The sequence below is a fragment of the Chelonia mydas genome, chromosome 1, assembly GCF_015237465.2.
Source record: "Chelonia mydas isolate rCheMyd1 chromosome 1, rCheMyd1.pri.v2, whole genome shotgun sequence".
Lineage (NCBI taxonomy): Eukaryota > Metazoa > Chordata > Testudines > Cheloniidae > Chelonia > Chelonia mydas.
Window position 1 is genome coordinate 1,584,043 of NC_057849.1, and position 13,901 is coordinate 1,597,943.

The 13,901-nt window shown below is 46.2% G+C and overlaps 2 protein-coding genes across 2 annotated transcripts; both read left to right on the top strand.

Annotated features, from left to right (window-relative positions):
* Window positions 1-1,892: 1,892 nt before the first annotated feature.
* Window positions 1,893-2,850, top strand: LOC119565126 (olfactory receptor 52E4-like). Its single transcript, XM_037889549.2, has one exon. It carries the CDS (start codon window positions 1,903-1,905, stop codon window positions 2,848-2,850), a length of 948 nt encoding a protein of 315 aa, XP_037745477.1. The 5' UTR covers window positions 1,893-1,902.
* Window positions 2,851-12,497: 9,647 nt separating this feature from the next.
* LOC102935961 (olfactory receptor 52E4-like) lies at window positions 12,498-13,445 on the top strand. The gene has a single exon (XM_037889550.1). It carries the CDS (start codon window positions 12,498-12,500, stop codon window positions 13,443-13,445), a length of 948 nt encoding a protein of 315 aa, XP_037745478.1.
* The last annotated feature ends 456 nt before the right edge of the window (window positions 13,446-13,901 follow it).

Consider the following 13,901-nt stretch of genomic DNA (forward strand, 5'->3'; position numbering starts at 1 on the left):
ATAAACTGGTTAGTCTCTAAGGTGCCACAAGTCCGCCTTTTCTTTTTACGAATACAGACTAACACGGCTGTTACTCTGAAACTTATGAGGAGAGGCTGAGGGAACTGGGATTGTTTAGTCTGTGGAAGAGAAGAATGAGGGGGAACTCTAAGGAACTTCTAAGGAAGGAACTTCTAAGGAATCCTTAGAGGATTTCAAGCTTAGGCTTGACAAAGCCCTGCCTGGGATGATTTAGTTGGGGATTGGTCATGCTTTGAGCAGTGGTTTGGACTAGATGACCTCCGGAGGTCCCTTCCAACCCTGAGATTCTATGATTCTATGATTCTATGATTCTATGACTGTATCATCTGAGTTGTTCCCGTGATCCACCAAATGTGTACCCTTGATCAATCAACGTGTACTTTCATAAAAATATGAAATCAGGTTTATTTGACAAGATCTGTTTTGCATAAACCTTGTTGGAGACTGCTATGACTTACATTTCCAGACTTTTTTTAACTAATACCATACCAGCTTTTCCATTGTTTCTTCACCTTGTCAGTTCTTTTATAAATATATCTTTCCCTTTATTTTTAATACTTTCCATTTAACACAGGAATTGACCTAAAACTTTTCTAGGACTACCCTTGTTGTTAATATATTTAATAACCTCCTTTTTATGATCCATAGCCCTGCCAAACATGGAGTTTTCCTGCTGCTTTAATGTCCCTTATCAATTTCCATAACTTACCGTTTCTATTCTTGGCCATCTATTTAACCTTTTTCTCTTTGGTACATATTACTTCCCCTCCCCACAATGGCTGCCTTCACTTTACCATTGAACTGGGTTTTTACCCAGAGTTGTTCACTTTGTTGACTGTGGAATCATGAATTTTCCACTATCTAATAAGCTGTTCTCAAAGAATCACCAATTTTCATTCATATTTTTGTGTCTAAATTTTTCCTCCCAATCAGTTTTGCTGACAATTTGCCTCAGCTTTTGGGAATTAGTCCTCTTGGAGCACTCAGTGTCTATAGTTGGGAACTGGTTGGGAACTGTGCGTTTGAACGTAAATCAAATTCATTTTTTAAATTTTCCTCTCCTATATCATATGCTCTCTTCTTTGTCTCTTGTGTCAAGTAAAGAGTCCCAGACTTTTCTATCTCTTTCCATATGGCAAACTCCCCTTTTCTCAAAGCCTGTCTTGGAAATCCCTTTTATATATTCATATATCCTTAATAGAGACTGGGTGACCCAAACTGAACACACATCCCAAACATGTTATTCTCCATTCTATATCTTAGGGATCTCAACATTGCTTTTATTTTGTCCACTGCTGCAAATGAGCAGGTGTTTCTCTTAAGCTGCTGTCTATGGCACCCAGGTCTTTTCCCTGAGGTATGCTCTCGTTGGGATATTTCTCCCAACCTTTGTCTTGGGAAAAGTTTGTGTTCTTTCACTCTCAGATTTTGAGCAACTGGATGAATGGGGAACTCCCTTCAGTATGGACTCCCTATCCTGGCTCTCTTTGCATTGAGGAACAATAAAGGATAAACCGTATCCAGACTTGTGTTTCCTGCTGGTATCTCTTAAGGTTCCCCACCACAAAGTGTAGGAATTATTAACGCAGGGAACACCACAAAATATAGAATTGGATTTAGTAGGATCATTGTTCATAGTTATTTTCTCTGAATAATTAAGTATAATTTTTCAGTGTGTTCAGAGAGATTAATGTGCTTCTCCCATGAGAACAGCCTGCACTAGTACATGTAGTGTCTCATATTAACATTGTCTCTCCATTCAGGCATTTCTGCTGTGACCATCACCCGAGACCCTGGGAACACACAAAAAGTCAGAGGAACATACAGTACACGCAGGAGACAGCCTTATGCCTCAGAGTTGGACACCTTCTCCCCTACTCCATGTTAGAATCCAACACAACCGACTTCACCAACCCCTCCACCTTCATCCTGTTGGGCATTCCTGGCCTAGAGGCAGCCCATGTCTGGATCTCCATCCCCTTCTGTGCTATGTACACCGCAGCCCTGTTGGGGAACTTCACCATCCTGTTCATCGTGAAGAGGGAGCCGAGCCTCCACAGTCCCATGTTCTATTTCCTCTGCATGCTGGCCATCACTGATCTGGTCATGTCCACATCCACCCTGCCCAAAATGCTGAGCATCTTCTGGTTCAATTCCAGGGAGATCAGTTTCAGTGCCTGCCTCACCCAGATGTACTTCGATCACTCCTTCTCAGGGATGGAGTCTGGAATCCTTGTGGCCATGGCTCTGGATCGCTATGTGGCCATCTGCCATCCTCTGAGACATTCCACCATCCTGACAAACTCTTTGGTGGCCAAGATAATCCTGGCCGTGGTGCTGCGCAGTGGAATAATTGCATTACCCTACCCATTCCTGGCGAGGCGGTGGCCATATTGCAGAACCAACATCATCCCCCACTCTTATTGTGGGCACATAGCTGTGGTGAAGCTGGCCTGTGCTGACATCCGCATCAGTAGTTACTATGGCCTGTTTGATCTTTTCTCTGTGAACGGAATGGATGTGTTTTTTATCGCTGTGTCCTATACTCAGATCCTCCAGGCCATCTTCCGCCTTCCAACAAAGGATGCCCGGCTCAAAACTTTTGGGACCTGCATCTCTCATCTTTGTGCCATCTTTGCTTTGTACATCCCCATTTTCTTCTTCTCTCTTTCGCAGCGGTTTGGCCACAATGTGCCACTGTATTTACGCGTTCTCATTACCAGTGTGTACCAGGTGGTGCCCCCTGTGCTGCACCCCATGATTTACGGAGTGAGGACCAAACAGATCCGGGGCAGGCTGCTCCAGCTCTTTACTCATAAAGAGACCTAAATATATTCTCCTTGTGCTCTGGCTCTCAGATTGAGCTTTGTGCAGAGCTGGCTGGTGCATGGTGCATGGACCTGGGCCCCTTCCCTAAATCACTTACTGGACAGACAGAGAGACATTAAACCCTTTCCTGTCCTTACTGTTCTCTGTCAATGTGATTAACTGGGGAGTCAGTCTACGCACACTTCACTGGGTTGCCACCTTTCTTATTGCCAGTAGCTGGATCCCTGAAATTACACTCTTGCCCCAACTCTTCTGTCAAGCCTTGACACTGCTGTGTGTCTTTCTCCCAAATGCCCTGCCCCTCTCACTTGCTCCTGTCTTCCCTTCCCCTTGTCAGCTGTGACCCACTCATCTCTAAAACCAATATGTTCTCACATCTTATGGCAAGTTAATTAAGGGACAGTGGTTAGTGTTAAAATGATAATGTTTATTCTAAATTTGTTACTAACTCTGTGGAGAGAGGTTTCAGAGTAGCAGCCGTGTGAGTCTGTATTCGCAAAAAGAACAGGAGGACTTGTGGCACCTCAGAGACTAACATATTTATTTGAGCATAAGCTTTCGTTCATCCGATGAAGTGAGCTGTAGCTCACGAGAGCTTATGCTCAAATAAATGTGTTAGTCTCTAAGGTGCCACAAGTCCTCCTTTTTTTTTTCTGTGGAGAGAGAGACCTCGTCAGGACTCCTGGGATCTATCTCAGCTCTGGAAGGGGAATGGGGTACAGTGTGTCACAGCAGGAGGCAGATACATCTGGGGTCTGAATGAGAAGACCAGAATGGCCACACTGGGTCAGACCAATGGTCCATGTAGCCCAGTAGCCTGTCTTCCGACAGCGCCCAGTGCCAGGCGCTTCAGAGAGAATGAACAGAACATGGCAATCCTCGTGTGATTCGTGTGAAGCAGCTCTGCAGACGGGGGCAGAAGCCCCGAGCCCGGGGTGTCTCAGCTTCATCTGACAGGAGTTCAAGCCTCCAGCCCCAGTAGGAGCTGCCGGGGGAGGGGAAGAGCCTTTAGGGGCTGCTCTCTTCCTTACATCTCCCTTTCCCTTTGTGCAGATGGAGATGGGTTGCACTGCACCGCCGGTACAGTCACCGTACCCGTGGTATGCTCCCTCTTTGCCCATCTCCTTGGGCCACAGGCCATAACAGAGGACCAGCCAGAGGATCCTCATGTCTCCACTACCCCTTCCCGCACTGTGCTGTGGGATGAGCGTCACCGTTTTCTGGTGGACACCAGTGATTTCAAGGGTAAGGTGAAGCTCCCTCTCCAGCATTGGGAAGACTTGTATCTCATCCTCTTGGCCATGAGGGCTGTTTTGGAGAAGCGGAGGGGAACCAGGAGGCAGGACATCCTACTCTACCAGTGGGGCCGCAATTTCGGTGACAAGCCTTTCAGGTTGGTCAGTGATTGTTGCAAGGCCGGCTGGGGATCCTCCTGCCCACAAGGGTCCTCCTCAGCCCTCAGAATGAAGCCAACCACCTTTTCATCACTGAACACCAGAGGCTCTGGGGTGGGTCTCCACTGTTGCCAGGTGTTCTCCTTCCTTTGTGACACAGGGTACTCTTTGGCTTGCCTGCAGGAAACCTGCATGGATCCAGGTGCCGAGACCAGTTGGCGGCTGGAGTGAGGGGACCGGGTATATTTTAGACCCCTCAGAGCTTATTCGGCTGGCGTGGCCACCCTGTTCTCCCCTGACCTACAGCCTGAGATGTTGGGAGTTGCCGAGGTTGTCCCTGGTCGCCTGCTGCACCTCCAGGCCTGTGTGGAGGGGCTGACGTTGAATCTGTTCAGTGTTTACCCCCTGAATGCAGGCTCGGAGTGGGTGTGTTTCTATCAACAGGTGTTTGCCTCCCTGGGCACCTTGGATCCTCAGTAGTGCCTGGGCCTGGGTGGGGATTTTAATACCATCTTTGTGGACCTGAATTACTCAGAGCTTGAGAGCAGCCAGGCCTCTGCAGGCATCCTCAGAGAGATGGTTAATCCTCACTCCCTGGTGGACGTCTGGCATGACCAACACCCGGATGACAATTCCGCTTTTACCTATGTCCAGGTGGAGGTTGATCGGTCACGCTACTCCTGGTTGGACTGCATGTATGTATTTTGTTTCCATCTTGCCGGGCCCACTCCTCCAGCATTCGACCGGCCCAGTTCTCGGCCCACCATTTAGTGGTCATGATGGCTTGTTTCATCTTGGATCTCACCTGGGGCTCTTCACCCTTCAGATCCCCTCTTCGCATACTCCAGGAGGTGAGGGCCACCTTATTGCCTACTGCTCGGGCTTTCCTTGAACAGGTCCTAGAACAGGGTGCTCCCCATCTACCCCTCACCCCAGGACCTCTGGAATTCTTGATTTGGCTCCTGTCCCATGAGTCCCTCTGGCCCCCTCTCTTTCATAACCAAGGTGGGCTGCACGCCCTGCGGCTGGTTTATTTCTGAATTCCACCAAGGGAACAACTTTACATGCTCCATTTCCTGAGATGTCCTGATAGCAAGTGGCGGGACCAAGTACCACCTTCAGTGGGTGAGGAACCGCGGTGGGCCAGAAAGTACTCCAACCTGGTCCCACGGCACACCGGGGATATCGGTTGGTGACTCTTTCATGCAGCCATGAGCATAGGCATGTACGTGGCACAGTTCACCCCCTTTCCAGATGCCTGCCCATTTTGTGGCATGAGACAAACCCTGGCACATGTCTATCTAGAATGTGCAAGATTGCAGCCCCTATTCCAGCTCCTCCACAGCTTCCACAGAAGTTTCAGGCTGCACTTTTCTCCACACCTTGTCATATATGCTTACTGCTTTTGCTCACATATAGGATGCTGCCTGCGGGTCCCTTGTGTTACAGGTGAAATATACTCTAATATGAATCTGTACATTTATTCATAAAACAAATAATCAAACCCATAAGAAAATAATACACTTATAAGATAAGATATGAGGTCAAGCAAATACTATACTATAGGCTGCCAGCAGGCTGCTGGTTGATAATGGCCAGGGACTTAGAAGTGACAGAGAGGGGGAGACACGTCTGTGTTGGGGAGAGTTACAAATCGAAAGAGTGAGCTGGACCTGAATGAAGCAGAAGAGAGAGGCACGGCCTCCCTCTGAACCACAACCTCTACAGGCAGTAGCTGAAGATTATTCTTTATTATTTCCAGTGTGCCCTGATCCGGGCTGCAGAATCGCACACTGCATTGATTTGACACCCTGCAGCAGATCCTTGGGCTCGATGCATTATGTCTCGAGAAGTGCGCTGTTTCCCTGGAGCTAGAATCCAGGATGTGACCGAGTGTCTGTCAAGACTGATCAAGACCTCGGACCGCTACCCCAGACGTAAGTGGGGAAGTGAGATACTGGTAGGAAACACAAGGAAGAGGTTACAAGTCAGGAACCCTCCTGATTCACACCGAGAAAGCAGGGCAATCGGCTAGTTATCTTAGATGCATGTACAAAAATGCAAGGAGCCTGGGAAACAAGCCGGAAGAATTGGAAGTCCTGGCACAGTCAAGGAACTATGCTATGATTGGAATAACAGAGACTTGGTGGGTTAGCTCACATGAGTGGAGCCCTGTCATGGGTGGGAATAAACTGTTCGGGAAGGACATGCAGGGGAGAAAAGGTGGGGGAGTTGCTAGTCTGTAAGAGAGCGGTCTGATTGCTCAGAGCTCCAGTATGAAAGTGGAGAAAAGCCTGTTTTGTGAGATCTCTTTGACAGTCTTCAGTGTCTTCTTTGTCACTTCTGGCTGGGCACAGGGGTGGGCAAGGAGAGAATGGAAGGGAAGATGGAGCAGAAAGAGGAGGGGTTGGTTCAGTCCTTGAAAAACACAGAGACTGGATGAGCCAGAAGGAGCTGGGGCAGGAGCGAGGCACACAGGCGGCAGAGGGGAATCTCTGGTTGCAGGGCTCTGGCTGCAGCGGTGAGACAGACTCCGACTGGAGGAGAAGCCGTGAGCTGCTGGAGGTGGCCCCAGAACACCCCAGAGGACTCTGACTGAATCCCAAAGAATGCTCCAGGGTGGTGAGGACACAGAGGCACGGTGGCAGATACAAAAGCTCTGGGGGCTGTTATTTATTTGGCTTCAGTGACAACATCGACAACAGCGACAACATGGCAGATGCTAGAAACTGGGACTGAACTTGTGGTCCCAGGTTGAAGGGATTTCTAGCCTGTTTGGCAGATTGGTGGATTGTTTGTACCATCAGGGTGACGCACTGCTCGACTCTAAGTCTGTCTAGCGTATAGAACTCAGATTGTGATTTTGTTTATTTCTCAGATTTCAACTTTGTTCTGTACATTATTACTTATAATCATTTAAACAACCAATCTGTATCTAATTATAAATCTGTTTTCTATTTTTTTACTTAATACAGGATGTTGTTTGAAACGTAAAAGGGAAACCTGCTCAGGCTGATGTATCGTCCTCTCCACATTGAGGGAGGGGCAGACTGGGAAATAAAGTCACACTGGTCAGGCTTTTGGCCAGGGCAAGATGGTACAGCTCTTGGGTCCTAGGTTGGAGAGCTTGGGAGGAAATGGCTGGAGCCTCTCTATTGTTGTTTCATGGATGGCTAGTGAAAGCATTCATGTAACTGCATCTGGGTGTGTCCCTGTCTGTGTATAGCTATGTAAGTGCAAGACCTGAGAGGACTACAACTTGTTACAACCTCTCAGTTTGAGAGGGGGCTCAGATTGGTATGCCGGAGGGCTTCGTGGTCCCCAGTTCCAGGTTGCACCCCAGGGAATCCTTTCCCACCCTGCAGTGAGCAGGCCCTGCAAGACCGTGAGTCCGTTTCCTCATTGTCATGTGGTCACTGAGGGACAGACAGAGAGATCGTGGCAATGGAAAGGAAGTCAGGAAACTTCGGTTCTGTGAGTCAGTCTCTGTGTGACCTTGGGCAAGTCATGTCTCCCTGTGCCTCAGTTTACCGATCAGGGAAATGGGGATGGTTCAGAGTGACTTTCCCTTGCTAGGTGTTTTGAAGATCCCTCAATGAAAGGTGCAACACAGCATGATGATAGTTACTGATGAGAAGTACTGATCTCTGATGCCTTAGCGACAGCCCCATGTGTTTTCTGAAAGTGCTTGTCTCTCCTCTTACTCAACTTTCCCCAGATCTGTGGGTCCACTGTCTACCATCTACCCATCTATCCTGACAATTTACAGGATATCAGATCCTCTGGAGAGTTAAGCATTATCCCTAATTTTTTTACTCATCACCTCATCACCTCTAATTTTGAAATATATACACACAAACATACAAAGCAGCCAATTCCTCTCTGACTCAGTACAGAGCCCACGAGTTCTCATCTCCCTTTGGGAAGGTTCCTTAATTACTGTTTACTCCTGAAGCTGGATAATTAGCACCAAAGTGGAGACATACTTGTCTGCAGCCTATTTACATTCAGGTCCTCCCTTCTCCTTTGGAGGCTGAGCGAACTCCACTGGGATTACACAGAGCTACATTATAAACTGTGCATGCCATGTGTTGGCTCTTGGCGTGGGATGTTGCTGGAGATGCTGGGGTGAGAGAGGCGTGGGTCACGGCTACCTGAGGGGGATTCCTTGGGAGGACACTTCCGTCTCAGAATTCACAGGTATCATCTCTTGCTGAGAGGCTGATTGTCAAACCCTGAGTAACGTGGGTGTGGTGGGATAGAGAGTAAGTCTGTGGTCCTTGAAACATCCCAGGGCCCTTGCCATCAGTCATGAGTTTGCTAAAGAATCACTGGCCAAAATGTCACTCTTTACTGTGCACCCCTGCTCATCCCGCCTGATGGACTACAGCCCCGAGGTGGTAAATTTCAGTGGCACAGTGAATCCTTCAGGGCGAAAGATGTTATTAGATGTGCAATACAAGGCCAAATTCTGAGACCACGACCCGTGCTGTGCTCAGGCCCCAGTGAGGCAAAACTCCCCTTGGAGAAAGAACCGAGAACAGACGTCAGGAGCCAACTGTGTGTTAATGCACAGACACTGTCACCCCGTCCTCTTGTATTTCAGGACTCTGCCTGTTAATGGGGCAGAGGGACAGGGGCTGTTACCTGACTTTTCTCTGCTGGAAAGCTTGGAGGTGCTAGAGCTCCTCACTCGAACAATAATGAGAATTTTTAACATGGCTAACACGTACTTTCTCCTCACTACATTCCAGAAGTCGGCTGAACTGTTCTGCCTGAAACTTTCAAAAAAACAATACTGCTCGAAGCAGACACCCAGCTTGGGAAATCTCAGTCCAAACACCGAAAATTTGAAAAACGTAATTTTTTCAGTCTTCCCTCAGAGGTCATGTTTTCAAAACCCCTAATCATCCTTTTCTCCAGCTGTTCCAGATCATTTTGAATGTTTATCCGATTCTCCACAGGACTTTTTCAACCCCTCCCAACTTGGTATCATCTGCTAATTTAATAAGTGTACTCTCTATGCCATGAAATAAATTGTTGATGAAGACACTGGAAGGAACTGAACCCAGAACTGATCTCCCCACTTGTTATGTCCTTCCAGCCTGATGGTGAACCATTGATAATTACTCTCTGGGAGCAGTTTTCCAACCAGTTATGCACCCACCTTATTATTTTAGCTCCATCTCGGTTCTATTTCCCTAGTTTCTTAATGGGAAGGTCATGCAATACTGTATCAAAAGCCTTACTAAAATTGAGATATACCACATCTACTACTTCCCCCCATCCACAAGGCTTGTTACCCTGTCAAAGAAAGCTATCAGATTGGTTGGACATGATTTGTTCTTGACAAATCCATGCTATCACCTATCATCTTATTATCTTCTAGATGTTTTCAAATTGATTCCTTAATTTTTTGCTCCATTATCATACCTGGTACAGAAGTTAAGCTGATTGGTCTGTAATTGCCTGAGGTGCCCTTAGTTCCCATTTTATAGATAGGCACTCTATGTGCTCTTTTCCAGTCTTCCAGAATCTCCCCTGTCTTCCATGACTTTTCAAAGATAATAGCTAATGGCTCAGATATCTCCTCAGTCAGTTCCTTGAGTATTCTAGGATGCATTTTGTCAGGCTCTGGTGACTTGAAGACATCTGACTTGTCCACGTAACTTTGTACTTGTTCTTTCCCTTTTTTAGCATTTGAACCTACCCCATTTTCACTGGCATTCTCTATGTTAGGTGTCCAAACACCAACAACTGTCTTAGTGGAAACCAAATCAAAGAAGTCATTAAGCACCTCTGCCATTTCCACATTTTTTGTTATTGCTTTTCCCTCTTCATTTAGTAATGGAACTACACTGTCCTTGGTCTTCCGATTGCTTCCAATGTATTTGTAGAATGTTTTCTTGTTATGGTTTTTTGTTTCCTTTATGTATCCAGCTAGTTTGGTCGCGTTTTGTGCGTTGGCCTTTCTAATTTCGCTCCTACATGTAGGTGTTATTGATTTGTTTATATTTCTCCTTTGTAATTTGACCTTGTTTCCACTTTTTTAGGATCCTTTTTTGTTTTTTAGATCATTGAAGATCTCCTGGTTAATCCACTGTGGTCTCTTGCCATACATCCTATCTTTCCTATGCAGTGGGATAGTTTGCTCTTGTGCCCTTAATAATGTCTCTCTGAAAAACTGCCAGATGTCTTCTCTAGTTTTCCCCCTTAGACTTGCTTCTCATGAGATCTTACGTAACAACTCCCTGGGTTTGCTAAAGTCTGCCTTCTTGAAATCCATTGTCTTTATTTTGCTGTTTTCCCTCCTACCATTCTTTAGAATCATGAACTCTATCATTTCATGATCACTTTCCCCCAAGCTGCCTTCCACTTTCCATTCGCAACCAGTTCCTCCTTCTATGTCAACATCAAGTCTAGAACAGCCTCTCTTCTAGTAGCTTTCTCCCGCTTATGGAACAAAAATTTGTCTCCAATACATTCCCAGAACTTGTTGGATCATCTGTGTCCTGGTGTAGACAGCATGAGATTAATTCTTCCATCGACCTAGCTACCACCTCTCGGGTATTACCTATGCTGAGGGGAGAACCCCTTCCCTCTGTGTAGGTAGTATTTATATTAAAGAGCTAGGGAAGCACGGCTGTAGCGTTTAAAATGTAAACAACCCTTCAAGCAGATCTTCCAGAAAAACATCCAGTTTCGATCTGCCAAGATGGCGAATTGGAGAAATTAAGACTTTTCTTCTCAGTGTGTCCCAGTCTTTAATCACCATTAGTGCTAACTATTTGGCCCTAATTTCAAGCTGGAATTTGCCTGGCTTCAGCTTCCAGCCCTTCGGTCTTGCTCAGCCTTTCTCTGGTAGATTACAGAACCCATTATTACCCAGAGTTTTCTCCCCATGAATGTCTCCATTTGGGAATTTTATTGATAAGTTAGAGAGATATACACCTTCAAGTCTAACGATCCGGCTTTTTCTCCATCCTCCAGTCATTTTTGTGGCTCTTTTCTGCACCCTCTGCACATTTTCAACATCTTTTTTTTCAAATTTGGACTACAGAACTGGATGCAGTTTGTTAAACCACTCCCATGCACAGAGGTAAAATCTTTCCCCTGCTCCAACTCACCAACTCAACATTTTCCCCTACTAAATCAAATACCTTTGAGAAATCAAGGTACGTTGCATCTGTGTTGTTCCCTTAATCCACCAAATGTGTACCCCGATCAACCAATGTGTACTCTCATAAAAGAATGAAATCAGGTTTATTTGACAAGATCTGTTTTGCATAAACCCTGTTGGTGACTGCCATTACTTACATTTCTAGACTTTTTTTGAACTAATCCCATACCAGCTTTTCCATTCATTCGTAACCTTGTCAATTATTTTATGGAAAAAAAACCCTTTCCCTTTCTTTTTTAATACTTTACATTTAACACAGGAAGTGACATAAAACTTTTCTAGGATTTCTCTTGTGGTTAATATACTTAATAACCTCTTTTTTGTAATCCAGAATCCTGCAAAACATGGAGTTTTCCCTGATGTCTTAACTTCACTTATCAATTTTCTTAACTTCCAATTTCTATTCTTGGCTCTCTATTTTCCCTTTTTCCTCTATGTTACATATTACTTCCCACCTCTTCAATTGCTGCCTTCACTTTACCACTGAACTGAGTTTTTACCCAAACTTGTTCACTTTGTTGACTGTGGAATCATGAGTTTTCCACTTCTTAATAAACTTTTATCAAAGAATCTCTCAGCACATATCTTCCCAAAAGTTTGGTTTTTTTTCCCCTCTGAGGTTTCGAGCAACTGGTTGAATGGGGAACCCCCTAAGGTATGGACTCCCTCTACCGGCTCTCATTGCCTGAGATAATGATGGATAACCAGGATCCACACTTGTGTTTCCTGCTGGTGCCTCTTTGGGGTCTCCCACCACAAAGTGTAGGAACTATTAATGCAGGGAGCACCACAAAATATGGAATTGGAGTTAGTAGGGTTATTGTTCATAGTTATTTTCTCTGAATAATGAAAATGTAATTTTTCAGTGTGTGAAGAGCGATCAATCTGCTTCTCCAATGAGACCAGCTTCCAGTAGTCCATGCAGTGTTTCATATAAACATTGTCTCTCCATTCAGGCATTTACACTACGGCCATCACCTGAGATCCTGGGAACACACAGAAAATCAGAGAGCATACGGTAAATGCAGGAGACACCCTTATGCCTCAGAGTTGGACACTTTCTCCCCTACTCCATGTCAGATTTGAACACAACCAACTTCACCAACCCCTCCACCTTCATCCTTCTTGGCATTCCTGGCCTAGAGGCAGCCCATATATGGATCTCCATTCCCTTCTGTGCTATGTACTCCATAGCTGTCTTGGGGAACTTCACCATCCTGTTCATCGTGAAGAGGGAGCCGAGCCTCCATGGGCCCATGTACTATTTCCTCTGCATGCTGGCTGTCACTGACCTGGTCATGTCCACATCCACCCTGCCCAAAATGCTGAGCATCTTCTGGTTCAGTTCCAGGGAGATCAGTTTCAGCACCTGCCTCACGCAGATGTACTTCGTTCACTCCTTCTCAGGGATGGAGTCTGGAATCCTTGTGGCCATGGCTTTTGATCGCTATGTGGCCATCTGCCACCCCCTGAGACATTCCACCATCCTGACAAACTCTGTGGTGGCCAAGATAATCCTGGCCGTGGTGCTGCGCGGTGGCATACTTGCATTACCCTACCCCTTCCTGGCGAGGCAGTGGCCATATTGCAGAACCAACATCATCCCCCACTTCTTTTGTGGGCATATAGCTGTGGTGAAGCTGGCCTGCGCTGACATCAGCATCAGTAGTTACTATGGGCTGTTCGATCTTTTGTCTGAGATCGGAATGGATGTGTTTTTTATAGCTGTGTCCTATATTCTGATTCTCCGGGCTATCTTCCGCCTCCCCACAAAGGATGCCCGGCTCAAAACTTTTGGAACCTGCATCTCTCATATTTGTGCCATCTCAGCTTTGTACATCCCAGATTTCTTCTTCTCTCTCTTGTACCGGTTTGGCCACAATGTGCCACTGCATTTTCTTGTTCTCATTGCCAGTGTGTACCAGCTGGTTCCCCCCATGCTACACCCCATTATTTATGGGTTGAGGACCAAACGGATCCGGGGCAGGCTGCTCCAGCTCTTTACTCACAAAGAGACCTAAATATTTACTTCTTATGGTCTGGCCCTCACACCGAGGTCCATGCAGAGCTGTCTGATGCATGCCCCTGGGCGCCTTTCCTGAATCACTTACTGGACAGACAGAGACATTAAATCCTTTCCTGTCCTTACTGGGCTCTGTTAATGTGACAGACTGGGGAATCTGTCTGTGTAGAATATCCTGGCTTGCCACCTTTCTAATTGCTGATAGCTGGGTCCCTGTAATTGCAATCTTGACCCATCTCTTCTGTCAAGCCTCGCCCCTGTTGTGTGTCTTTCTCCCAAATGCCCTGCCCCTGTCACTTGCTCTTGTCTTCCCCTCCCCTTGTCAGCTGTGACCCACTCATCTCTAAAATCAATATGTTCTCACATCTTACGGCAAGTTAATTAAGGGACAGTGGTTAGCGTTAAAATGTTAATGTCTATTCTTACTTTGTTACTAACTCTGTGGAGAGAGAGA